Source organism: Saprolegnia parasitica (assembly GCF_000151545.1).
Source record: "Saprolegnia parasitica CBS 223.65 unplaced genomic scaffold supercont2.109, whole genome shotgun sequence".
In the NCBI taxonomy this organism is placed as follows: Eukaryota; Oomycota; class Saprolegniomycetes; order Saprolegniales; family Saprolegniaceae; genus Saprolegnia; species Saprolegnia parasitica.
In genome coordinates, this window is record NW_012156503.1 from 61134 (window position 1) to 86088 (window position 24955).

The 24955-nt window shown below is 56.7% G+C and overlaps 6 protein-coding genes across 6 annotated transcripts; 2 read left to right on the forward strand and 4 right to left on the reverse strand.

Moving 5' to 3' along the window:
- Positions 1-345: 345 nt before the first annotated feature.
- Positions 346-1590, reverse strand: SPRG_13952 (hypothetical protein; the record flags this gene model as incomplete). Its single annotated transcript, XM_012352886.1, has 8 exons — positions 346-506; positions 553-735; positions 781-856; positions 905-985; positions 1031-1115; positions 1160-1254; positions 1297-1443; positions 1492-1590. 8 exons carry the CDS (start codon positions 1588-1590, stop codon positions 346-348), a joined length of 927 nt encoding a protein of 308 aa, XP_012208276.1.
- A 205-nt stretch (positions 1591-1795) lies between these two features.
- Positions 1796-16185, reverse strand: SPRG_13953 (hypothetical protein; the record flags this gene model as incomplete). The annotated part of the gene is made up of 48 exons (XM_012352887.1): positions 1796-2065; positions 2089-2360; positions 2406-2582; positions 2633-2949; positions 2999-3130; positions 3175-3378; positions 3429-3491; positions 3540-3823; positions 3880-4059; positions 4105-4286; positions 4334-4450; positions 4493-4865; positions 4908-4970; positions 5012-5144; positions 5188-5325; positions 5374-5427; positions 5475-5812; positions 5856-6152; positions 6195-6265; positions 6316-6397; positions 6438-6563; positions 6609-6805; positions 6847-7051; positions 7099-7133; positions 7175-7597; positions 7646-8915; positions 8966-9010; positions 9054-9487; positions 9529-10120; positions 10166-10236; positions 10289-10410; positions 10454-10548; positions 10590-10854; positions 10901-11103; positions 11150-12096; positions 12146-13034; positions 13089-13203; positions 13247-13317; positions 13363-13649; positions 13701-13971; positions 14018-14215; positions 14260-14787; positions 14831-14907; positions 14959-15187; positions 15241-15322; positions 15373-15490; positions 15539-15896; positions 15943-16185. The coding sequence occupies 48 exons, from the start codon at positions 16183-16185 to the stop codon at positions 1796-1798; spliced, it is 12243 nt and encodes a 4080-aa protein (XP_012208277.1).
- A 309-nt stretch (positions 16186-16494) lies between these two features.
- On the forward strand, positions 16495-17766 carry SPRG_13954 (hypothetical protein). The gene is made up of 6 exons (XM_012352888.1): positions 16495-16941; positions 16983-17116; positions 17162-17251; positions 17299-17410; positions 17458-17576; positions 17625-17766. The coding sequence occupies exons 1-6, from the start codon at positions 16509-16511 to the stop codon at positions 17700-17702; spliced, it is 966 nt and encodes a 321-aa protein (XP_012208278.1). The 5' UTR covers positions 16495-16508; the 3' UTR covers positions 17703-17766.
- Positions 17767-17801: 35 nt separating this feature from the next.
- On the reverse strand, positions 17802-19195 carry SPRG_13955 (hypothetical protein; the record flags this gene model as incomplete). The annotated part of the gene is made up of 5 exons (XM_012352889.1): positions 17802-17962; positions 18015-18540; positions 18584-18679; positions 18739-18810; positions 18896-19195. The coding sequence occupies 5 exons, from the start codon at positions 19193-19195 to the stop codon at positions 17802-17804; spliced, it is 1155 nt and encodes a 384-aa protein (XP_012208279.1).
- A 1203-nt stretch (positions 19196-20398) lies between these two features.
- Positions 20399-21766, reverse strand: SPRG_13956 (hypothetical protein; the record flags this gene model as incomplete). Its single annotated transcript, XM_012352890.1, has 5 exons — positions 20399-20562; positions 20611-21085; positions 21137-21235; positions 21297-21407; positions 21458-21766. The coding sequence occupies 5 exons, from the start codon at positions 21764-21766 to the stop codon at positions 20399-20401; spliced, it is 1158 nt and encodes a 385-aa protein (XP_012208280.1).
- A 550-nt stretch (positions 21767-22316) lies between these two features.
- SPRG_13957 (hypothetical protein) lies at positions 22317-24587 on the forward strand. Its single transcript, XM_012352891.1, has 14 exons — positions 22317-22495; positions 22544-22654; positions 22708-22801; positions 22850-22933; positions 22976-23087; positions 23138-23265; positions 23314-23391; positions 23443-23532; positions 23579-23643; positions 23694-23771; positions 23815-23935; positions 23987-24046; positions 24097-24171; positions 24217-24587. Exons 1-14 carry the CDS (start codon positions 22332-22334, stop codon positions 24553-24555), a joined length of 1599 nt encoding a protein of 532 aa, XP_012208281.1. The 5' UTR covers positions 22317-22331; the 3' UTR covers positions 24556-24587.
- Positions 24588-24955: the final 368 nt, after the last annotated feature.

Sequence of the window (24955 nt, forward strand, 5' to 3'; positions counted from 1 at the left end):
CATCCATGGCGCGTGTGGGTAAACCGGCTGTATTTACACAACTCAAAAGCTCAACAATTGCACTCACTGCATCAATTAGAAACCACGGTGTCTCCAAGCTTTAGAAGCAAAGCAACGGGCGATACTACGAGTGACGACGCAAACCAGGTACGGTCGTTGGCAAAATACAAAGACCACACCGGTCAGGTCGGGAAACGAAATTTGTTGACATAGCGGCTCGAGTGTCAGCATTATTCCACCTCGGCCCGTGTTGACAACTGATTGGACGAGCCATCTCGTACGGTGGTTTTCTCAAAGTTCTCTTTAGTAATCGAGAGGAAGACATGGAGTTTTGATGTAAGTGGGTTAGCCAATGCAGACACTTTGGTACGTCGGAATGAGGTACTTGATGTTGATGAAAGCGTCGTCGCCGCCGTTGAGCTCAAAGACCTCGAGCGTTTGTTGAATGAGGTCGCCGAGATTCTCCTGCTTTCGCTGTGAATAGTCGATGCCGTCCCCGAGATTGTCTACAAACAGAGTTAGAGAATCGACTCGCCATTTTTGACCAAGGACCATTTTTGCGCACGAAAATGTTGAGAATCGGCAAAATCTGACGGTAGTAGGGCACGAGCGCCTGGCCAATGAGGCCGCCGGCCGCGAAACCGTCTTGGCCGGGCTTCTTGTCGCACGTGACCATGAGCTGCAGGATGTGGAGCGTCTTGACGATGATCGACGCCTTCCGCGTGTTGAGTGCATCTATCGATATCGTTCTCAGCTTCAGCAAATCAATTGCATTCGGACTTTTGATCGGAATGATGAGCTGAGGGATCACGGGCAGCACCTTGGAGCTCGCGTTCACCATCATGTCCTTGATTCCCTGGATAAACAGTACATGCATTGGCACATCGGAACAGGTACAACATACTTGCTCGGCCAAGAACGCATACGGCTCTTCGATCTCGCGCAGGCCGTCGAAAAAGATGGGCAGGTAGTGGTGAAAGTCGAGCTACCCACAGAAATGAGCATGCTACCTCGGACAACGCATGACCACCTTGGTAATGTCAACCTTCCATGCGACGAGGTTCTTGACGCCGCCGTGGTCGATCTGAATCGGCAAATCGCCGCGCTCGTAGAACCTATCCAGTTATGCTGAGCAAACGGTGTTGGTCGATATATGTACTTTCGGAACGACGTGTCGGGCGGGTTGGGCCGCTCGCGGAAGGCGCCGGGCTGGTGCCGCTCCTTGCGCGGCGACGGCGTCATGGCGCCATCGCGCTACCCATGATGTCACGCGCTGCAATCCGAAGAGAAGCGTACCTTTTGGAGGCGCTCCGTGTCGGCGTGGCCGCCGTAGCCCGCGCCTTTTTTCAAAAACTGGTCGGTCGTCTCGCGCTTGATGGGCTTGGAGAGCGAGAAGGCGCGGATCATGTCCGGGTCCGTCGGCGTCTCCTCATACTTTTTCTTCTATCAAGAGGGGAAATCAGGTCTGGTTGGGTGGGACGGGGGGCATACGCGGGGGGCGACTTCGGTCGTGTCAAAGCACGACCCCGACTCCTTCAGGCCTTTGGTTCGGGGCACAATGCGCGTCGGTACATTCGGGATGCCGGACATCTTGGCGAATGGGCTCCCCGCGGGCGTTGCGACGAAACGTAAGCCGACTATTTATAACAACAAAGGCGCGGTAACCAACGTTGAAAATGGCCGTCTACCCACGCGCCCAGCGTTGCCCCTTCACGTCTATCAGTATTCAACTACGATCTGAGTGGAAGCAGCCAGTGTCTAGTACAAGTAGTAATTATCGTCGTGTTGTACATCGTTAGAGCGCGCCCGTCGTATCGGGGGGTGCTTTGGCGGAGAGAATCCCATGGTACACGGACCGGACTTCCTTGAGGTGTTTCTTTTCGTTTGTGCGCCCGAGCGACGCGAGGCGGGTTTGCCGGCGGGCATGGGGCAGCAGGTGCCGCGACGACGCGCGAACGTCGGGCAAAATACCTGTAAGCGTCTCGAGTTGACGTCGGCTTGCACTGTTCCGGAGTGAGAACGCCCGCGAGCTACGCTCGAGCTTGGCGTGCAGGGGCGACGGCCGCTTGATCTTGAGTGTCGCGATACCAAAGCTGGGGGCGGGGGCTTTGGTTTTTGTCGCTCGAGCTCGCGCTCGGCCTCTTCCTCGGTGAGCGGCGCAAACTTGACCTCGCGCGCCCGAGGAAACTGCGAGAGGTGCTGGGCTTGCGCGATCAAATTGACATCCGGCTTGGCGATCTCGGATCCTGGCCCCGCGTACTTGGGGTCGCACCACACGACAACCTCCGTTGTCGCAAACGACGGCCGAGGGGACGTCGGCAGGAGGCAATCGAGAATCGGCCCCACATCCAAAAACGGCTCTACGCAAGCACATATTGTAGCAAATATGATAAGAGCGCGCCTACGGGGGGTGATGGACGATGTCTCGGGTGCGGCTTCGCGCATCTCGGGAACCGGTACGTTGGACTGAATCGGGTGCGGGTCATAGTGCATCGGTCCTGGCTCGGGGCTCGGTGGCCGCGGATCAGTTTGCAAGCGACTGCACATGGCATCCAGCGTGACTTTTCCGATCTTTTCGGGATCTAGTCACGGGGAATTCATTGTGTTTATGACAGGATTTCGTGGTGTTTACCGAGGTACACCCATAGCTCGACGAGTTCCGACTCGTGGACTTGCGGAAAGATCCACCGAAGGCCTTCGCAAAGACCGTTGTAGCACAGTGCCGAGCGCAAATGGGCGATATCGAGACCCGCACGGGCGCGCCGCCGGATGGGCGGAAACTGACGCGCGCCCGCCGTTGGCGCCATCGGCACCGTCATCACCGAGTCCGTGTACTTGGCGTTGAGATGCGCCGCGTTGTCAAACACAAAGATTAGCCGGCTGTAGATATCAGCTTGCGTTGCATGGCTTCGATAAAGTCCTTTGAGCATCTCCAGGAGGCGTCGGGGTCTACGAGAATCGTCAAGCATTCGACGTCCACGATAGACTGCGATTGTACTTTTGACACGAGTCCACATCGGGGTGGGGCCAGATAATGTTGGGCGGGATGTACATGTCGTCCGCGCTGCCGCCGTCGCTGGGCGTTTGAAGAGTCTCGACTTTGCGAATGATATCAGGTAGGTTCTCGAGCCTAGTTGACGCCAGGTGATTATAGAGCCAAGAAGTAGTGAATACCGTCTTGAGTAGGTGGGGGGACGGGGGCTGTGAGCCGCTTTGATCTTGAGACTCGAGACAGCGTTGTTGGTGCTGTACACGTTGAGTTTTGGCCGGCGCTTCCACTCCATATAGCGCTGCCACGCAGCGTGCGCACCGCCGTCGTGGCGCATGCTCTGCCGAATGATCTGCACGCGCGTTTTCCAATTGCGCCAAAAGACAAACCTTCCACACTTTCGTATACACCAGAGACTAGCAAACAACGTTTGGCATACCAAGTCTGGTCGTGGACAGGGCTAAAGTCGATGCCATTCAACGTGAGCTGCACGGCCACGGGTCTAGATTGAGATTGAAATAACAAAATATGCGAGGAATTCAGGAGGTACCCTTCGTCTTTCAGAGACGGTGTCACCACGAGCAACTCGTACTCGTTTACGTACGTGGCCGGTACCATGGTCGTATAGGCGGCTTCAAAGTTGACCGTCCAATTGTTGGATGCCTCGTCAAAAAGCAGCCGCGTGAACCGAACGCGAAGGCTTGGTGTGTCGACGAGGAAGCGGCCACGTAGCTTCATGTGCACACCGCCCCACATGGGGCCATCGGTCGGCGAGACGTCGTCGAGCAGCGGCTGATCCCGGAAGAGGTTGAGAAGAAGTGGCTGGTTGGTAAACTAGAAGTGATCACGTCAATCACACTGCGGTGCCACTCGGAGATCGATGAACGTACTTCGAGGACGCTATTTCGGCCGAGACTCACGTCAACGAGAGCGGTGGCGCCGACGAGCGAGACATCTTCATTCGGCACAAGGTGGTGCAGCGGCGGCACGAGGCACTTGATGACACCGTCGGCACTGCACTCGGCCGAAACGGTGACAGATAATGACGGGTCTTCGAGCGTGAACGACACCTAGACTCCACATAGTGCGTTGCGAGAGCCTTTAAACGACAGTACGCGAATGTGATTGGTCTCTGAAAAGTTGCTGCCGTGAATGTAGAGCGGATGGTCGCCCATCGAGTAGGCCCACGCCGGCACGAGTGTTCCCAACTTGGGCGCGTTGCACACACACAGCCGCACGTCCGGCATCGGAATAAAGTCCAATCCGTTCATGGCAATGCACACGCGCACCATGGACCCTAACCACTCAAAAATGGCATCGCATTCTGAACCCATGCCCATGTACCGGGGGGGAAGTCGGGGGTGAGGCATTCGAGCAGCGTTGTCGAGAGCACGCGGAGGTTGACGATCGCATCCGGGTGCTTTGCCTCACCTTCCTGCGCGGGTTCGTGGATGAATTTGGCTAGACCGAAATCAGTTTCAAGTCGTGGCGACGTCCACACACCGCGGCCGTTGTCGGTCGGCACGAAGTGTTCGCCGTGGATGAGCAGCTTGGTTGTGTACAACGGTGACGCCGACTCGATCCGGTGCACTGTCGGCGTCTCGTAGATAAGCCACTGGTGGTGGGGCAGACTCGCTTCAATAACACTCGTCGTATCGAGAAGCTCAGACCAGAGCGCCATGGTGCTTTGGTGCGAGAGGTCGTTCTCTGGCTCGACCGAGTGCAGCGGCGGCGCGAGAAACACGCTGTTGAAATCGACACCGTTGAGTGCGACGATGACGGTGAACGACGCCTTCCCGCCGCGCTTTGTGGGCGGTGTCACGCACGAGAGGACGTTGGCCGACTCGAACGTTGCGGTGACCACCGTCACCGGGACCTAGCATCGTCTGGAACACGTAGAAGGCGCAGTGACAGCTACCGAGACGGCGACACCGGCTTCGTGACGGAATGACTGGCGAAGTTCGGCGTAGTGTTCAATGCCCTACGCCGATGGCACATACAGATCGTGGGAAACCGAGGTACCCAGAGAAAGGCCAGTCGAATGCACTTGGTGTCGACAAAGTTAAAGCCGTGAAGCATGAGCTTCGAGCCGCCACAGGAGGGCAAGCACTTGGGCAAAATGTCTGCAATGATGGGCAGCGGCTGGATCGTATACCTAGGCACCGCTTCCTGCATCGGTTTTCGTAAGAAGAACGTACCGAGTCGCACACACCGACATAAAATCCTGGCCGTTGAGCGCCAGCTCGACAATCATCTCGGTGGGTGTCACATGGGCCGACGCTGGGCGCCCAAGAAGCCGCTGCAGCGCCACCTTCTTCCCTTCGTCTGCTTCGCTACTTTGGTCAGTAGGTAGGCTCAATCCACAAGGTCCAGTTGTGGAGTACGGTTTCGGTGTCTTGGCATCCGCGGCGACTGTTCCTGCCGAAATCTTGCGCGACCTATCGTCGAAGATTTAGAGAATGGGCTTGCCGTCGTACTAGTATACCGGAAGGCTGTCTCGACGTGCATCGTCTTCTTGAGCGCCGACGTGAGACGCGACGTCGCCGGCGACCGCAACGACGGGCGCTTCAGCAGCATGGGCTGAAAGTGAATGAAGAGCTCGACCTCGCCGCGGTGGGGCAGCTCCTTTGGCGGCTCGCGCAAGTATTCTCGAATCGAATTTTGGGCCAGAATCGGCGTCATCGGGCGGGGTGGCGGCGCCGCCAGCTGCAACGGAAACCACGCGCGGAGCTTAATGGCCTTCTTGAGACTCGCAAACGGGAGGCGCAGTATGCCCAGCGTCTCGTGCCGCCCCGACTCGACGTCGTTCTGCACCGTCAACACCTACGCGGCGTGAGTCCAACTATATTTCCGCACGAGACGATACAAGGTCGCCATGGCAATGATCGTCCGTCGTCTGAAGCTCAAAGTCAAATTGCTCGTAAAACGTCGGGTTGGACGTAAATTCGCGCAGTGTCGACCGCAGTTTCTGGCTCTCAAACTCAAACAGAACAAACGGCCGGAGCAGTGGGCTCGTTGTCGTGGTCGTCGTCGTATTGGGCAGGCGCAGATTCCGCGCGCGTAGCAGCGTCACAAAGAGTCCGCTGTTCCGCACCCAAACCTTGTGTTCGTGACGAGGGTCAAACGATGCATCTTGCAGCAGCTGCGGCACCGCGATCGGCACCTAACCGAAAACCGTCAAGCCGTGTCGTATCTTGAAGCTAACCGTGAAGCGCGGGAGGCGGCACTGGATGACGCCCGTTGCATTGTGCGACGTCACTGCTGTCTGAGCTTGTCCTATTCGAAGACATACATAGCCTTGTCGTTCTAGAGACAGGTGGTAGTACCTTGGATGCGGAACCGGCACGTCGTCAAACTGCTGTTTAAGAACGGGCTATTTTCCCAGTTTTCGACAATTTGAATGTACACCTAAGCGCAAATGAAAAAGGCTCGAATGCATCCAGTGTACATCGGTGCAGCCGGGCACGAGGTTGAGCTTGGGCGCCATGCTCTTGACCAAGGGCGCGCGATAGTAGGTGAACGCAACGGCATCGCTTGAGAACGTAGCGTCGACGCCACCGACAGCGACCTCGAGCTACGCAAATGCTGGTGCGAAAATCAAACCTGTGGCGATTCCAACCTCGAGTCGGAGCTGTTCCAAGCTGATTTTGCAAGCCGGCGTGTAGCAGTAGATCTTGCCGCTCGTGAGTTGGGCCGAATAGACAGCGCGCTCCAAGAGCTTTTCGCCTCGAAACCAAGAGAAGCGCACGACCGGCTCCTTTCCGGCGAGCCGGCACAAATTCAAGTTGGCGCCTTCGAGGGCCAAGTAGGTGCGTCCTAGCCCCATGGAAGATTTTGTCGTGCAGTATCAGACTTACCTTGCGTGGGGCCCACGGACGGCTGCACCGCGCGCAGATCAAACATGTACAAGATTGCTTGCGGCACTGTCTCGGTGAACGTGTGGTGGTCGAACGAGACACAAAAGAGGATGTTGCGGCTCTTGAGGCGCGGTGGGACCGTGCAGAGTATTTCCGTCGCCGATTTGAACGTGCACGGCAGGATCTGGGACTCGAGGGACGGCCGCTATCGACATCTATGAGCCTGCAACGTGGATCAAAACACGTGCATACATCCATGGTGTCGAGCTTGGCTTGCAGCGCAGCGCCTAGCACGGCATTCGAGGAGGCCTTGGAGAATTGTAGCTACCTTGGTCATGTTGGTAGTCGTATCTGGGCGACAAAAAGAACACTCGAAGCAGCAGCATGCCCGAGTTGAAGAAGCCGCGGCCGTGTACGACGATCTCGCCGCCGGTCGAGTACGGGAGGTACCGCGGGCTCAAGCCATCGATGCGCGGTAGCTCGTACACTTGAAAGGACGGCGCGCCCAGCGGGGTGTACGGACACTGCCCCGACGACACTTGCACATCCAGCACAGACATGGTCTCGATGTTCGGTGCCTGCGTGACAATCATACTGCTCTCCAGTATAGGCGGCTCGAGCATCAAACTCAAATCCACGCTACGCTTGATGGCCGTCGATCCGTCGACGCTCTGGAGACTCACGGACGCCGACTGGCTCACGCCGGGCTTCAGTACCATCGGTGACACGACGAACGTCGCCACGTCGCGCGCTATCACATGTGTTAAGAGTCGCTAGAGGCCATGGAAATTCAGCGTACGTAATCGGGATGAGCCGCGGGTGTCGTCGGCCGTCATGCGCAGCACGAGCTCCAATTGCGGCGTGCGCGCGCCCGAGACGAGCTCGAATTGCATCTTTTCGCACCAAAGAAGGGTGCCGACCTCCTTGCGCACCTGGTAGAGCATGCGCTTGGCCGGCGTCTGGCGCGGAAGTCCGTCGTTGCACTTTACAGCGAGGTAGTACCAGCCGTTCGTGTCGACGCCGGTGAGTCGACCGGTCACTGTGAGCCCCGTGATGGTGACATTGCAAAAGTACCGCTTCCACACTTCGCCGGGCACGTGAACGGTGTGCGTCGGTGTGCTGAACTGGACGGAGATCGCGCCCGTCTCGAGAAAACCGGTGCCCCGGAGCTTGATAGGCGTACAGGATCCCAAGAGCCCACACGGCGGCTCCAAAGCCGCGATGGACCACGCACTTGCGTCGTACACGAGCATCGACGTCGGGGGCGAGAAGCAGATGCCGTGTGCACCCAGCCATATGAGTACCTTGCCCTTGGATGACAGCGGCGGCTGAGCGCAGGTCACCTTGTATTTGGCAATACCCGGTGAGGAAGGGGCGTCTTGCAGGAGCTCGACAGCCAGCACTGGCGTTGTTGCGGCTGCACTTGTGCCCGCGAGCTTGAAGCAGACGCTGAGCTGCAGTGGCAGCATTGACTCTGGCTCCGAGTTGCTCCAAAGCGCCCACGTCGATGGCAGGTTTAGGGCAGCGTCGGCTTCGTGGTACAGGTCGTGGAGCGGGTGGAGCGGCTGGGACGCGAGCTCAGGCAACGTGGCGACGAGCGACAGGACGCGTCGATTGACGTATATGATCAACAGCGGCTCCGATGGTCGCGAAATGAGGGCGCCAACGACCCAGAGAGCACCTGGCGCGGCGGTAGGTGCTATTGGTTGTTGGCAGTGAAGAAGCGTCTGGTTCGGGGCCAGAACAAGCACTTCCGGAGCTCTCGCAATGAGCCAGAAAAAGCCTTCTTCGATGCGCCATTGCGCGACTTTGTCGCAGTCGCTGGTAACAAGCGGTAGCGCCACTGGGGCTGCGTCTAGCGCGTCGTGCCGCACCAGATGTACGTTGTTGACATCGCCGTGGGCTGTTGGGGCGTCGGACGGCGTCACAACGTAAAGCGTGTCCAGCACGGATGGGAGCTTGGTCAAAGTAGCCATCGTCGGCACGGACGCCTCCGTGACGATGACGCGGTATGTGTTGTAGCTCGCCTTTAAATGCACTGTCACAATGACACCTTCTGACGGCCACGACTAATGACACACTCTTTCAGCGCCACTATATATATATATGGAAAGGATACCGTGGCATCAATGTCGACCATGCCAACGGCCATGTCCACGGACGCCTAGAAGCCTCACTCGTCACCAGTTACAGGCAATCAAGTGCACCTCGTGCATGATCCACTGCGCGACGCGCGAGCGCACCGTCACTACCGGCGCCCGGGCGCTAACCTTGCGCGTGCCCACTGGCGCCACAATCGAGACCCGAACGCGGTGCGACACCTTCTCGCGCCAGTTGGAGCCTTCGCGATGGAGCCGCACTTCGGGCGCCTCGAACGCTTGAATGCTATGACGCACGATACGTCGATGGCTTGAAGGCATGATGGAGAGATCTCCGATGCTTGTCGGAATCTCAGTCTCGAGGTGCACAACGTTGCCCCCGTTGAGAGGGCTCTGAAGTGGTGTGTTGGTCAAGATCTTCATCGCTGCATGGACACGAATGTCTCCGAGATAGGTGAATTGCTGCGAGTTGAGGGAAAAGAGCAGGCGGTAGGTCCCGGGCGTGGCAAATTCTGGGATCACGCAGCTCACCTCGCCCTTGTCTACACGCACTGAAACACTCGGGCGGAATGCATAAATGTACCTGCGTATGCGACGCAAGGCTGCGTGTACGTGTCGTGGGTCGCGTTGCTTTCGAAACGGACACCGATACACTTGCTCTCGACCAGCGTCGCGGCTTCAAATCCACGAACGACGAGGCGCCGGGAGCGCGGCGCGGCGTCCAGTCCCACAAGCTCGTCGAGCATTGCGGCTGGTACGTGGTGAGGGCCGTACACGAGGTTCCGCAAGTCCAAAGGCGTATAAAACCGATATGGGACGCCCCGTGGAAGGTACTGTTCGCCCCCGTTGAGGCTAAAATCAACCATCACGTCCAGATACGGACACCCGAGCTCGGCGTTGCTCAAGCTGGCTCGGTTCACGACAAGTCGGTTGTTTGCTTGGGTCGGCGCCATCGACCGACGACGGGTTTCAACGTCTCGAGTCCGACGGAGCCCGGCTCGGGGGCCCGCCTGCGCCAGCATAGTGACGTAACGCTGCGCTTTCACAGGGGCTGTCGGCGTCGGTGCCATCTGGCTCGGGTCGTACACCTCGATGGTCGGCGAGACACACTGGATCATTGGGTGCTTGGCTTGCGTGCCGTTACTGAGTGTTGTAGTCACGTGGCCGCGAACAATCTGTGGACATGTTGCACTCATGTAATCTGTTGATCGAGCTCTTACGCAGAATTCGTGGCGGTTGGCAGCCGATTGAAACCGGACGTGGATTTGATGCGACTCGAAGATATTGGTGCCTAATTGATCACATTCTCGCAACCACAAGCTCTATGCGGTGACCATCGGTACCGAGGAGGAGGAGGACCGTGTCGCCTGCCATGGGCCCACAGGACGGCACGACTTCGGTGATGGCGGGGGCGTCGAAAAAATGGTATTTTTCTCGGGCCGAGCCCAGCGCGGCGGCGTCCAGCCTACAAGGAATCAGAACCTCGTCGAGAGACGAGGTGGTCGTACGCCCGCTGCTCGTTAAAGAGAAGCTCGACGCTGGCAATGCACGCTTGCCGACACATGGGAGCTCGACACGTCACGGTCGTGGTGGTCGCATCGACCTATAGAACATCATGTATCTGCACGCAAGAAACTCAAATACCTCGGCCGCCACCGTCATCGAGTCAGGGAGCTTGGCCGACGTCGACGCGGTGCCCGTGAGGCTCCATAGCTTGACAGGTGTGAACTGAACATAGCACTTGGCGTCGCACTTGGCGAGCGCCTTGGCCAACCGTGGGCCGCCGCAGAAGACTACACGGGACCCGCCGCCGGCCGAGCCATATGACGTTGTGAGAAAGTAGGGCTGCGCAAAAAACCGAAACGGGTAGAGCGGTTTGGTCTTGTGGACGGCCAGCGCGCTCACCACGCTAAGAGAGCAATGAAATGCTGGTCAATCGATCTCGATCACGATACCGTGGATCCGGATATTCAGAGACGGTGAATTGTTGTCCGTTTAAGCTCAGTTCGAGCTTGACAAAACCAGACTCGATCTCGGTCGGCGTGCTGCACACCACGCATGGGACGCCATTCTCGTCATTGGTGATGCGTCCTGGCACGACATAGCTCGTGGCACCGCGCCACGGCGTCAACTGCACTTCGATCGGTGCACCATAGTCCTACATTGAAGAGTGAACGATTGAACTTTCGAGAAGAATTGCCGACTCGGAGGTGCTGGCCATACAACCGCAGGACCGTCTCGCAGTCGATCGGTGCCCATGTCGGGTGAAACGACGTGAGCGTCGGTGGCATATAGAAGGCAAAGTATACGTCGCGGTTCGCGGTGCAAAAGTCGACGCCGTTTAGCGACATTTGCAAGAACACGTGGCAGCCAAACGGCACGGGTGGCGTCTCAAACTCAAGCGCTTCGTCTTCCTTGCTGACGCGCCCGGGCACGACGAGCTCGAGCGTCTCGGTCTCATCCGCGCACGTGCCAGGCTTGAGCAGCAGCTTAAAGACGATGTCGCCTGTCTCAAGCAGCGAATTGCAGGCCACAAGCACGCGTGTCTTGCCGTGCGTTGGCCCGGCCACGGGGGAGATGGCCTGGATGACATCCGGGGCGTCGAAATACAGGAACGAGAGCTCCGTATCGAAGAAGAAAACTTGGCGGTTGAGCGAGAGACGGAGTTGGACTTTGGTTGGGTACGGCCACGGCGGTGAGAGCAATTGAATCCGAGGGTGCAAGACCGCACTGTCATCGACGAACGAAGCAGGCACGGTGACGACGTGGCCATTGATGTCCACGAGCTGCACCATACAGTCCAAGCTCGACCGGTCTTCGGGGAGCCCCTGGAGCACGTGAAAGATGATGGGTGTACCGCCGTCGAGGGCGCCGCACTTGGCGCTGCCTGGCTCGAGCATGAGCTTGGTGGCAGCATGGTACTCGAAATGAAGCTGCGAGTCTTCGGAAAATTGCTGGCCATTGCACGAAATTTGAACGTTGGCGATGCCGGCGTGTGTCACGGGCGGCGCAATGCACTTGATCAAACCGCCATCGACAATAGTCGCTTCGACAATATATTCGTCGCTCTTCGGGCCACGCGGGGTTGCAAAGGGCGCGTTGTAAAATACAAATTTGACCAACGGGCTCGCCGACTCAATAAACCCTTGCCCTAGCCACAACGGGGGCTTGGACGCCTCTATTGATGACGCGTGATGTACCTCGGATGCTGACCGGAGTGCCGCCGTCCATTGGCCCAAAGCTCATGATGCAGTTGTTGGCGGCCAGGCAGTGCACGACCGGGGGCTCAAACGCCTCAAAGTACACGGGAAACATGCCGACGCGGACCATCTCGTAGCACTGCTGGTTGAACGCGATCGTCAAGAGGTGCTGGCCCGCGGGCAGCGCCGGCGCCACGACAGAAACGGTGTTGTCGACGCGGTGGCCCGTGACCTTTGTGTCGCCAAACATCATGGGCATGATGTCGACCACGTGCAAGTACTGCAGCTGCGCCGCGTCGACGTGCAATTCGACGACGGCGCCCCCCGTCGTGAACCCCCCGCGGGGGGCCACGTGCGTGATGCTCGGTGCTGTATAAAAGGCCACGGGGAGCGCAACAGGAGAAAACTGGTCGAAGCGCGTCGCCATCTCGATCGATATCGGCAGCACCTTCATGCCCCCGATGGCCACGCGCCGCCGTGATTGGTTGTCGGGGTGGCGGCGCAGCTTGCGGGACTCGCTGCGGTGTGTGAAGCGCGTCCGCGACTTGGGCGACTCAGGCAGCTCCGACATGACGTCCGGCGACGTTGGCAGGACATTGCACGATAGCCAGTTGAGCTGCACTTGGTGGTCGGGCGTAAACGCCGCGACGGGTGGGCACAGCACCGAGACCTGCTCGGGCGACACAAACGTCGTGTCGAGAACACGTGAGACTGTCGACCCGGGTGTCATGCCTGGAATGCTGAGCCGGAGGTGCGTCGGGTACTCGCTGGCAAACCCCGAGCCAAAGAGATGCAGCTCGGTCGGACTCTCGAAAGGCGCTGCGACTGGCCAGATACGATCGACCTTGGGCACGCTGTACGGGACTGTGAAGTTGAGTAAATTCCCCACCTAATATTCACAAGTTTGCCTCAGTGGGTTGTAGCACGTGAGTCATCTGTATACGTCTAAAAAGTGCTGGTTGTTGAGCGCGACTTCAACGTCGACTTGCCGCAACTGTTGCGGCGACTGGACGAGCGCCGAGAGCGCAGGGCAGAGAAACTCGACGTGCTCAGTCGTCCTACGTGAAATATTGTACATTTATAGTTGAAACGTTGCCAGACCAGGCCGTCGCCACCATCGGACCAAGCATGTGCTTCTCGAGCGCTCCCCCTCGATGTCCGACGTAGCTCACCTAGATGATCCAATTATCAACTCAAGTTGATACCAGTAGGATTACCTTGAGCCGCACTTTGATGCCGTCCGTGATGATTTTGGGCGTAAGGTGAAGCTTGAGGAGCGTCGCGAGGTCGAGCGCCATCCCAATTGGCTCGACGAGCTTTATCGTGTGACGTCGGTAGAAGGAAAACGGGTGCTTTGGTCCGGTAAAGTCGCAGCTGTTGAGCGAGATCTCGACGGTGCTCATCAAGTTGGGTGCGATCGTCCTCAAAATGGGCGACGCACACTCAATGTGGCCTTGGGCGTTGAGGCGGCCGGCCGCGTACTGCCGTACGGTGTGCGGCTCTCCTACAAAAAAGATGAAAAATCATTTTTAACATGAGAAACCTCAAAGCGCACCAATGATGGACGTTTGCTTCAAGTAGGAGAACCGAACTTGAATCGTGCCCGTGTCGATAATTGACTCGCCGATGATGGTGACGGTCGACGACACCTGCGACGGTGACGAGATCGGCGTCACGCACGTGATGGACGGCAGCTCGTAGTAGAGGAACTGGCTTCGATTCGGGATGTTCCGGAAGCAGCACTTGGAGTATTGCTGGCCGTTGAGGGAGACGTAGACGTCGACGAGACCCGCCACCGACGGCGGCGCAATACAGAACAGACGTTGCTCGCCGCCCACCCGCGTCCGAGTGGCGCGACGGGTCCATCTCGACGAACGCCCGCACGCGCCGATGGCCCTGCCCGGTGCGAAAGACGACCGAGACCGTGCCACCGTGGTCGGTTATGTTCTCACCTTTGAGTCGGAGGAGCCCCCCGCCCATGACGGACGTAGACGTTGGCCAAATGTAGTGGATCGTCGGTGGTGGGTAGAAGAGATAGAGCAGGTACGTCTCGTCCACGTCCAAGGTCGTCTACAAAGCGTTTAGACATGGCGAGAAAACGAACATGACAAAACCTGAAATTGCGCCACCACGGACGTATCGGTGTCTTTTGGAATGTAATCGACACCGTCGTTGAGGGACACTTGCACCTTGGTGAGCTGGAGCTCCTTGTCGATCGGCCATATGGGCGTGTGGCACTGCAACACCGTTGCGTCATCGTCCTGCGGCACAACGCTGCCAACGACAGTGGCTCGGATGTTGGCGCGGACACTTGTAAACTTGACGAGGATGGGTAGCAACACCGGCACGTGGCGGCTCATCGTGATGCAGAGGCGCGTCCCGCCCGTATTGGGGCCGTGATGGAGCGAGAGCGCCTTGATAACGTACGGGGCAAAGTAGTGGAAGGTGAGATTGCCGCTGAAATACCGGCCGTCGACCGACAGCGCGACTTGGACGGGGAAGGTCTCGTCGTTGGGCACATGCTTGACGTCGAAAGCGGGTGTTGTGCACTCGATGCAAAGCGGGTCAATGGCCGAGGGCGTTGCCCACACCGTCTTGGCCGGCACGCTATCGTCGACGGGGGCGAACCGGATGCGCAGCACCTGCAACCGTTGTTGATCCACTCACGTACAAAGTGTCCTGTACCTTGGTTTGCTGCAGCTCCGTAAGGAGCAGTTGGAACGAGTCCAGATCGTCGTTGTCGAGGCTTGGAAGCAACAGGCCTACACAAGGCGCACTGAGATGCGTGGAAGATATCGGTGCTGACGTCGTACGAAGCTTGGTGCCGCCGGTGAGTGCGCCGCCAGTAGGCACAAGTGTGTGCGGTACGCGCTCTCGGAAGAGCAAGCACTCGACCGTCGAGAGGCAAAAGTGCTCGCCGCGGTTGCACGAGACGGTCCATCGCGTCACGCCGCAGTGTGTTTTGGGTGGCAGCGAGACCGAGATCTCAGTCGCCGACTTGCAGACGGCATTCAAAATCATGCCTTGGGGAACGCCGTCGTCCTAACATTTGTTTCGTCGTTTTCACAATCCCAAATCGGTGCAATCGCTCGTACGGGCGGCTGCGAGAGTCGAACGACGACCTCGCCCGTCTCTAGGAAATGCTGTCCTTGCAAAACGACGTCGACGGGGTGCGATCTATAGCAGCATGTATCGCGCACTGTGCAAACGAATGATGGACGACGTACGGTGAAATGAGCACAGCGCGGGGCTTGACCGAAGCCAAGTCAAAGTCGCGCCAGACGTTGTAGCAGAGTGCACCAAAGAACTCGACTTTGTTCAGCGACACCTCGGCCGTCATGACGCCTGTGGGACTTGATATCAGATATGCGATGATCACATCTGAGACCTTACCGATACTGGTTTTGGGCGGCTGAAATTCGATGAGCATGTCGCCATTGACCTGGGACGCTGGACTCCACATGGCAGGTCGGACGACCGAAAGCGGGATCTTCGAGTGCTCGGAGACGTAGCTAATGCGCACGTACACGGGCGACGCGGCCGTCAGATGGACCTTGCCGTCGACGTTGGGCTTGATTTGCACAAAGCTGTGGCTATAGCGCAGCTCCAAGAAGAGCATAATGCTTGCATACGACGTCGCAGAGAACGGCAGGTGCGTCGGTGAGATCTTTTTGATCGAGAGCTCAGGGTGCAGCAGCATCTCCTGCGGGTTGGCGGCTACGACGCCCGTGGCCTTGATCTCGAGTGTCACCTACGACCATGTACAATTGCGGCTAGTAGAAGTGCTATTAACGTACGGTGCAGGACGAGATGCGGCTCTTGAGGTAGCTCGTGAGGCTCGGCACGATGAAGCTCGCCGTGCCTTCGTTGCCCGACCGGACGTCGACGCAGACCTCCGTGCTGGTGAGCGGGAGCGACAGCCGCACAAGCATCGACTGCGGCTGGAGCGAGAAGCCCGTGCCGTGCACCGTGATCTCGGCGCCACCCGCGGCCCACGCTGTCGTCGGGTCGAGAAGCCGCAGCCGGACGGGCTTGGCCATCGCGCGCCACGACGAGGATTCAAGTGCCCTTTCCTCGGCCAATCGCATGCAAGTATTTTCCGGTGATATCCCGGACGATGACGTTAAACGTATAAAACCTCGGTAGGACGAGTTAAACGCGACGAGAAAGCACGAGCAGCGGCAAGGATACCGGTGCTCCTCTCGATATGCAGCTTGCGGGAGGCCATCATCGATCATGGAGCACGCTATGCAGAAGGCTCGACGAAATGTGCAAAGTCGATAAAGCCACAAATACCACAATTAAAGCGTGGTTGCCACCTTTTAACCGAGCTAAAAATACGGGCCAGAGTTGCATTGGAAGCATGGCCAACAGCTACAACAAGGTCGACAACCAGGGCGCCCTCATGGGCAACTGGGTCGAGGAAGAGGCGCTGCGCGACCGAACGGGCTATTCGCGCTACAAGACGTGGGACGCGAAGGAGGCCATGGGCCTCTCGCACCCCCGCGTCATCGCCCACTCGAGTGCGACCGAGGCCAAAGACTACCGAGCTTCGTCCCGCACGACACCGTACTGCGAGGACTTTGTCATTCCTAGCAGCGTCGGGCCACGCGAGCGCCGGCGCCTCGAAGAGCTCCACGCCCAAGCGAAAGCGCTCAAGATTGCGATGGACGGCGAGCCCGAGGACATGAGCGTGAAGGAGTCGACGGCGCACGCAGCCTTCAAGGCCGCCGACAACGACTACCTCGTGCATGGCATCACGCGCGTTGCACCGCGCGGCAAAGGCGGGTTCAAAGGTACAGCATGACGCGTTTTATTGGTTGTTGAGTGCTCGTAGACTACGACCCGTCGATCGTGGGCAAGACGCGGGGGGAGGTTGCCGCCATGGACGCAGCAAAGCTCCAGGTACACAAGGAGACACCGCACTGCGCAACCGTGACCAAGTACACGCACGCCATCACGTCGGGCGAGGTGCATGAAGGAATGTCAGGGATTTCATGGACCTCTCGGGTGTAGGGGCTAGGGTTTCCGCTGACAGCCGCCGAGCCAGGACGCAACCCGTTTGGCAAGTCGACGGGCTTTTCCAATGACCTCTATGACACGCGCGTACGACTCTCCAAGTGGAGTAGGTTGTTCCTGAATGAACGCGGTAGGTTCGCCACGCCGAAGCCAGCTACCCCGGCGCCGAGACGATTCTGGGCAACGGCATGAACATTCACGCACGCTCGGCGGTGTTCAAGCTGCAGCAGTGGGCCCAAGCCCCTGGTACAGCCTCGGTACACAGCGTCGTAATCATACGATTTGAATGCTAGACAAGCGGCGAGCGCTGGTCAAAATCGGGCTGGACGTGCATGGCGCGATTGCACTCAAGGAGCTGCTTTTGGCGCTGCATGAGATCAGCGTCACGGTTCCAGACAAGGACATCCATCAAGTACGTGGGTGTGTCTCTCATGTGTTGACGGTATATGCTGGGCTATAGATATTTGTCTACTTGGACAAGAACCAGTGCGGTGCGATCGAGTGGACAGCGTTTGAAGCGCTCGTACTGAAATTGTAGCTGCATTCAGCCCTGTACACAATTGATATGCTTTTCAAAAAACGTCGGTGACGCGATATTCGCATGGAAAAACGCACGACGTTAAGACGTTAAACAAAGTTACTGCTGGAGCGTGCGGTGGTAGACCGAGTACTTGCTCGCGCGCGTGTTGTCCTTGTTGTGGAGATACAGCCACGTCTCGATCGACTCGTCCGTCGCGTTGCGGTTCCACTCGATGACGCGGCCCGTACGCGGGTGGTTGCCCTTGTTGTACGCCGCACCTGCATCAAATCGTGGGTCAATACTGTCCATCTAACTGTGTCGAGAGGATACCGTAGCCGACGCCGCCGCCATAGCACAAATGGATCGAACCGCGCTTGAAGCAAAAGTCGTTCATGTGGTTGTGGCCGCAGAACGTCGCCTTGACGTCGCCATCTAAAGAGTAGTGCTTAGACCACTGTTGTAGCCGGTAGAAGAACCATACTCGCCACAAACGCGTCATAGAGACCGTCGTTGCGGTCGTTGGATGCCACGTCTTCGCGCTTGGTGCCTGCGTCTCGTTCGTGGGCTTGAAGTCTTTGTACTCGGGCAGCGGGATGTGGAAGAAGCTCAACGCCGGCACGTTGTCGCGCTTGTGGCTCGCACCGAGGTCCTTGACGTGCTTGATCTGCGCCGGCGTCACGGACCCGTCGCGGTTCGTGTCGACAAAGTAGAGGCGCATCGCGGCAGCGGCGCTGGCGTCTTGGATCGAGACTTCGTAGTTGCCGGCGCCGCCAATGTCGAATGGACCGTACTTGGAGTACGAGTGCGGAAGCGACTCGATGTACGCCATCATCACCTTGCGGTTCGAAAAGAGATGCTAGGCGAATATGAGACATGCGTGAAAAGGGCTAGGGTTGTACCGGAATCAAGCTTTCGTCGTGGTTGCCAAAGACCATGGCCCACGGCAAGCCGCGCGCGTTGACGACCGCGGTTGCTGTGTCAATCGCCGCCAGCGACTGCTTCCACGTCTACAAGACAGCGCGCATGGTATGCTTCTTTCGATGTCGTTTGCTACCTTTTGCACCCAGAGCGACTCGATTTGATCGCCGGTGAACGCGACAAAGTCGGGTTTGGTGTCGTCGACCATCTTGGTGAGCATTTCCGTCATGTATTTTCAAAGCAGAGCTAGACATCGCGATTGAAAAAGCAAGAAATAGGGAAAAGCGTTGTACCTGCTTCATGTCGTCGGGCTTGTTCATGCACGGAAAGTAGTCCCAATTGGTGTAGTGCAAATCCGGCACTTGGAGAATGCGGTACGTCTGGGCGCCATTGGCGGTCTTGCGCGCCACGAGCGGCGGGCGCTTGATGAGTGCGTTGGCCGCCAGCTGCTCCTTGACCGCGTCGTCAATGATCTTGTTCACAGCAGGGAGCTCGAGCTTCTTGATGAGCGCCGCGACTTGGTTGGCGAGCGTGTTCATCCAAAATGCGTCCGAGACCGCGAGCGAAAGCAGAAGGAGACCGACGACGCGCATGATGCTGATGGTGTGGTGCAAGGCAAATTTGAACTCGTTTCTACCGTCGGTGCGCCGAGACAGAAATCAGCCGGCGTAGACAGGCAAAGCGATGCCACCCAAAAAATGCGTGGATGCTAAAGTGAGTAGCCTTCGCCTCAGACGCAGCCAGATTCGCTCCCATCGCGTATACGCATCACGTCACGAAGGAATACGATCAAAGAAGTGTAGTTGCAGGTGGTAAAATCAAGTCCGTTGGAAGCTCCTCTGGGTACGTGCGTCGGTTGTGAGGAATTCTTGCACGGGGTGCTCTCTGTCGATGTCCACCCTTGTCATAACCAGTGGATGGAAAACTTTTAGTTTTTACGTGGCTTGCTTTCAATTTAGGGGCATTGGGATACTGTCGTCATGCCTGGTTTGGGTGGCGGCCAACGTCGCATCGCACGATCGGAACTGCGGGAAGGTGCCGCGCTTTTTCCTCGAGATGCGCATGTTGGGGCTAGAGTGGAACGTTTGAACCACAGCCACATATTTATGCGTCATACAGGATTTGCCAACCAAACTGGCTACGCAAACTGGTGTTGGGGTTTCCGACGCCATACGTGGCACGATACGCGCGCCTGGTGGAATACAGGTCCTGGACCTTGATCTGATTCGGACACCAGCTGCTTGAAGGCACCAGCTGGATCATAAAGACGTCTTCAGGTTGCAAGCGGTGCGTGTGACGAGGCTCCGAGAGGGCACTGGATCGAATCTGGGGGCGGAGACGAATCTACAGTGTGGCATCGCATTTTCAAAATAATGGCTAGATGCGTTACGTCGAACCCGCCTGGCGCTGCTATTTGAACGCGCAGGAAGGGTCGCAATGAGATGACGTAATATTGAACTCAGGACAGCTTACGCCTTCAATGCTACACGCTTGTGTGCGTATACGCACAAAGATTCAGCTTGTACTACACTTTTAATACATCTGAGTTTTGGAGACAACTGCCATGCAGAAACCGTGGAAGATTCATTTCCGATCCTAGCTGTACCGAATCTTGCTCTTCAGGTGCCCCATTTTTGCAAGTGCTAAAAACACACAACTTTGACGCACTTTCGTGCAAAGTCGTCGGTGGGCAAATTTGAGCGAGACAAGAGACGCTTTATTTGTATGTTCGATAGTGCTCCTCGCCAATGCACAACGCTATATGTATGTATTTACTGTTATTGCACAAGCGACAATTAGTTAGTAGCTGAAGAGTTGCGTTCAAACAGCTTGTACTGCTGGTACGTGTTGGCCGCTTGATGAAAGTACTGCCACGTCGAGATGGTTTCAACACCACCCGAGACCTTCCAGTCAATAACGCGTGCGCGGCGTGAGTAGCTGCCCTTGCCGTACGCCGCACCTACATCATGGCAGCATGAGCCCCATAGCCGGTGTACATGCAGCTAACCATAGCCTGCAGAGCCGCCATAGCAGAGGTGGAGGGGGCTCTTGTAGAAGCAAAAGTCGTTAAAGTGGTCGTGGCCGCAAAACGACGCCTTGACGTCACCCATCTCGACCATCGTGTCGAAGAGGTGGCTGTTGGTCTTGGCCGCGCTCACGGGGTCGCCGCGGCCGCCCTGACCCGTGCCGTTGAACGCCTTGTACTCTTCGATTGGGAAGTGGAAGAACATGAGTGCCGGCGCGGATTCGTTCTTGTGCGACGCCGCAAGGGTCTTCATGTGCGCCTTCTGCGCCTCGGTGACGGTGCCGTCGCGGCCAGTGTCCATAAAGTACATGCGTAGAGCTGTCGCGTTGGTCGTCGGCGACTGGACTGCGACTTCGTAGTTGCCGGCACCACCAATGTTAAACGGACCGTACTTGGCGTACGAGTTCTTGACGGTCTCAATGTACGCCATCATGATCTTCTTGTTGGCAAAGAGTTGCTACACGCGATGTTGAGATGAGACTATCGCAAAAGGACGCATGAGAGCTACCGGCGCCAAACTGTCGTCGTGGTTGCCAAAGACCATGGACCACGGGATCTTGCGCTTGTTGACCTCGGCCGAGTACGTATCGATGGCCGCGAGCGAGTTCTTCCACGACTAGACGCACGCAACAGGTCGACACAGTTCGAGTTAGAGACGGGCCATATACCATGGGCCAAATCAACGACTCGATCTGGTCGCCAGAGAAGACGACATAGTCTGGCTTGACGTCGTCGAGCATCTTGGCGGTCATTTGCGTCATGTACTTTTCGACACAAATCTAGCCGCAAAAATAAGATCACACAGTAGAAAACACGAATGATCTAGTACCTTTTTCATCGAGTCGGGCTTGTGGTCGCAGAGATACAAGGCAAAGTTGGTGTAGTGCAAATCCGGGATCTGCAGCACGCGGTAGCTGGCGCTCGACCCGTTTTCGTGCACGAGGAGCGGCGGGCGCTGGATCGTGGCGCTTTGCGCGAGCGAGTCTTTGACGTACTTGTCAATGTGCTCGTTGACAGCCTTGATCTCGCCGGCCTTGAAGAGCTTCTCAATGAAGGCAGTGAACTCTTGGATTGTAAGACCCGTGGCTACGTGGGCCGCCAGCGCCAGCGCAGCAGCAGTCGAGAGAACGCTCCGCATCTCGAGGCAAATGGAAGACTGGAGACCAACTGCAAAGGCACGGGGCTCCGTAAACAGGCTGGAAGCAAGCCCGTGAACGAGCCCATGAGGAATCTGAGTCCCATAAACGTCTGAGTGCCAAGAGGGTAGTATGGTGCAACAGTTGAGGTCTGCTTGGGCAAATGGCTACTGCTTGAAGAAGATCAGCTCCTTTGGACGGGCATATTAGAAGCCGAAGAGCGCCGCTTCCGTCAAAGGTGAGGTCGCACCCGATACCCAGAGAGGCGGATGCGACGGCCGCACTGGATAGTTGGATTTCTGATCGACAGGCGCGATGCTTCAAGCGACCATACAGAGTGCCGTAGAACTATCCACTTTCATACAATAACAGTAACGTGTTGTACGTCGTGGGATGATTGAATCCTTTGCAAAGTTCCTGCCATTATAGTCTTCAGCGTCCATATCGTTGGCACGAAAAAACGACGCGCCCAAATTCGCCCCACCAGTCGATACAGTGTCTTGCAAACAGAATATAATCATAGGAAACGCCATCGGTTTCATTGCTAAAACAAAAACCTCGGGCGCGATGAGCCAGCTAGCGCTGCGGGCGCAGAATGACTACATCTTCAACCTCCAGGTTCAGATGGACAAGTACGCGCGCCTCATTAGCACCGTGAACGTTCGCATCAAGTCGCTCGAGGACGAGTACAAGACGGTGCAGCAAAAGGTCGCGCAGCTCCGCCTCAAGCGGTATGTACTGTACTGCATCGTAACACTTTTCAGCTCAAGAAACTGCAGGAACGAAGGCGACCAGCGCGGTGGCGGCATCAACGCTGTCAAGTCCATGATCATGTGCGAAAACCGAGAAGTTGGAAAGCTCGAGAACCGGCTCGCGGCCTGTCGAACGCGGTAGGTCGCCACACAGCTCGCATTTTGCACATATCGGTTCTTATTGGAGCCAGTGAGAGCAAGCTCGTAGCGACCAACACGGATCTCAAGAAGAAAATTGATGCTCTCCGCGCGAATCGGCTTTTCAGTCAAACCGTGTTTGAAAAGGTTTGATCCCTTTTTCCGGCACCGAATTCGACAGCGTAACTCGTATAGAACCAAAAACGGCTTCGCGACATTCAGCGCCAAATGCAAGAGACGTTCAAGGCCTCGACAATCATCATGGGCGAGCGGGACAAGGTCCAGTGGACCCATATCTGCCACACGTATCAATGTCCCTAGGTCATTGCCCAAGCGCACTCGCTCGCAAGCGTCAACATGGAAGAGCAAGAAGCCTTTGACGACATTTACCAAAATCTAGCCATGATCATCGCCCGTGAGAAAGAGTCTGCGGGTCTGGGTTTTATCGGATTTGTGTTTTTGACTGAAAAGTGATGTGGTCAGATTCGTTTCGGAAGGAGGCCCTCAAGTCCGAGACGCTTGAGGCGCACGATGAGAGCTACGTGCGCGGCAGCTACCGCATCGACGAAGAAGCTGAGATGAAGCTCACACTGCACAAGCTGGACGTGGCGGTACGTCTTACATCTGTCTGCACTATTGTACTATAATTTATGTGCTAGCTTCGGGAGGACAAGACTGCGATTGAAGTCGTGAGCGAACGCCTCAAGCTGCACGAGTCGACCTTCAAGCAGATGATGGTACGTTCCATTGTCTATATCCATGTGCGAGTCTTGACACTTGATGTGTAGAAACACACGGGATGTGACGACTATCACAAGTTGGTCGACATTTACACCAAAAAAGAAGAGGAAAATTTCGCGCTTTTCCGCTACGTGCAGGTACTTCCAGTGGAAAAGAAATGTGCATTGCAGGATTTTGTACTAGAATATCAACAATGAAAGCGAACAACTCGAAGAGCAAACAGCAGCTTTGCAGCGCGAGCAGCAGCGGTACGTTGTCCATTTCAGTGGATAGAGACACTACGATGTCAACAATCTAGCTATGCGGACGAGCTCAAGGAAGGCAGTGCCAACATGCGCAAGCGACTCATCGACAGCTTGGAAGAAACCCGCCAAAAGTGGGTGAATTATTCTATTTGGTGTGTACTCAAGATTGTGCAGAATTCTCAAGGAGAACGTCGACTACGAGCGCCTCCGCCAAAACGCCCAGCGCGAGTTCGGTCCGATTGCGCGCGCCGTCGACAAGCTCTACAACTCGCTCGGCTGTAACGAGATGGCGCCGGTAGTGCATGATTCATCCCCGTTTGTGGATTTACAAACGTCATTTTCGTAGCCATCCGCCAACTCTGTCAACGCGGTCTCAGGCAAAAATGACGACCAGAATGCCATGGCGGTACGGTGCAGGATGATATCTCCGGCGTTCAATTCCTTGCAATCGACTAGATTCGCATGAGCTCGATGAACGACTTGTTGGCGGCCCACGGGATCACCGAGGGCAACATTCTCCAGTTTCTTGCGGTACAAGGACATAGCCTTATTTGTGTTCAAGTTGCGTGCAATTAGATCATTGAGCAACGAAGTAACGACTTGCTCGAGCAATTTACTCGCCGCTTACAGCATAAGAACCCCCAAAACCTCGCCACGACGTCGCTCGGGGCGCACTTGCAGCCGAGCGATCCGAACCGGGCCAACGGCTTGCATCTCAATTTCAATCTCAACCAGGCGCCGCCACACTTGATTGAGGGCAATTCCGAATTAGAGAACAACAGCGACGAGGACGACGGCCTCGTGCCCGTCTCGACCAGTGAGCTTCAACGCAAAGCCGCCAAGAGCCTCTCGAGCCACATGCAGGTCAACACCAAGTTTTCTCCTGGCAAAAACAAGAACAAGAAGCGCAAGTAGCAACCTATAGCATAGTTAATGCACAATCACAGTTGTCCTAGAAGTGGTTGGGGCAGGAGACACATGTTAGAGACATGCGTGGAAGCACAGCATCCGACGTCTGATAAGAGAATGCGCGGCTCAGATGCGGAAATGGTGCTGAAGAAGCCACGGCACATACTTGTCTCTCACCCACGCATCAGATCCCAGATACTTGTATCGATCCATTAGGATTCGTGCCCCTCCGCACCATCACCTTCTCAGCAACGCTAGATATATGTGCCAAATACAACCTACATGTATTAGATTGAAGCGTGGACGGGACCCGAATCTTACATATCAGAATGGCTGCGGTAGCGTCTTGGGTCAGTGCAAAGCCAGGCCATTTGGCGCCACGACCATGTGTTTCAAGACCGGATAG

Excerpts from the sequence above, each read along its gene's own strand:
- SPRG_13954 (XM_012352888.1), top strand. The coding sequence starts at position 16,509 with ATGGCCAACAGCTACAACAAGGTCGACAACCAGGGCGCCCTCATGGGC. Across the intron at positions 17,117-17,161 it reads ACGCCATCACGTCGGGCGAG|GGGCTAGGGTTTCCGCTGAC; the intron begins GTGCATGAAGGA and ends TCTCGGGTGTAG. Across the intron at positions 17,577-17,624 it reads CAGACAAGGACATCCATCAA|ATATTTGTCTACTTGGACAA; the intron begins GTACGTGGGTGT and ends GCTGGGCTATAG.
- SPRG_13957 (XM_012352891.1), top strand. The coding sequence starts at position 22,332 with ATGAGCCAGCTAGCGCTGCGGGCGCAGAATGACTACATCTTCAACCTC. Across the intron at positions 23,088-23,137 it reads CCGTGAGAAAGAGTCTGCGG|ATTCGTTTCGGAAGGAGGCC; the intron begins GTCTGGGTTTTA and ends TGATGTGGTCAG. Across the intron at positions 23,772-23,814 it reads TTGGAAGAAACCCGCCAAAA|AATTCTCAAGGAGAACGTCG; the intron begins GTGGGTGAATTA and ends AAGATTGTGCAG.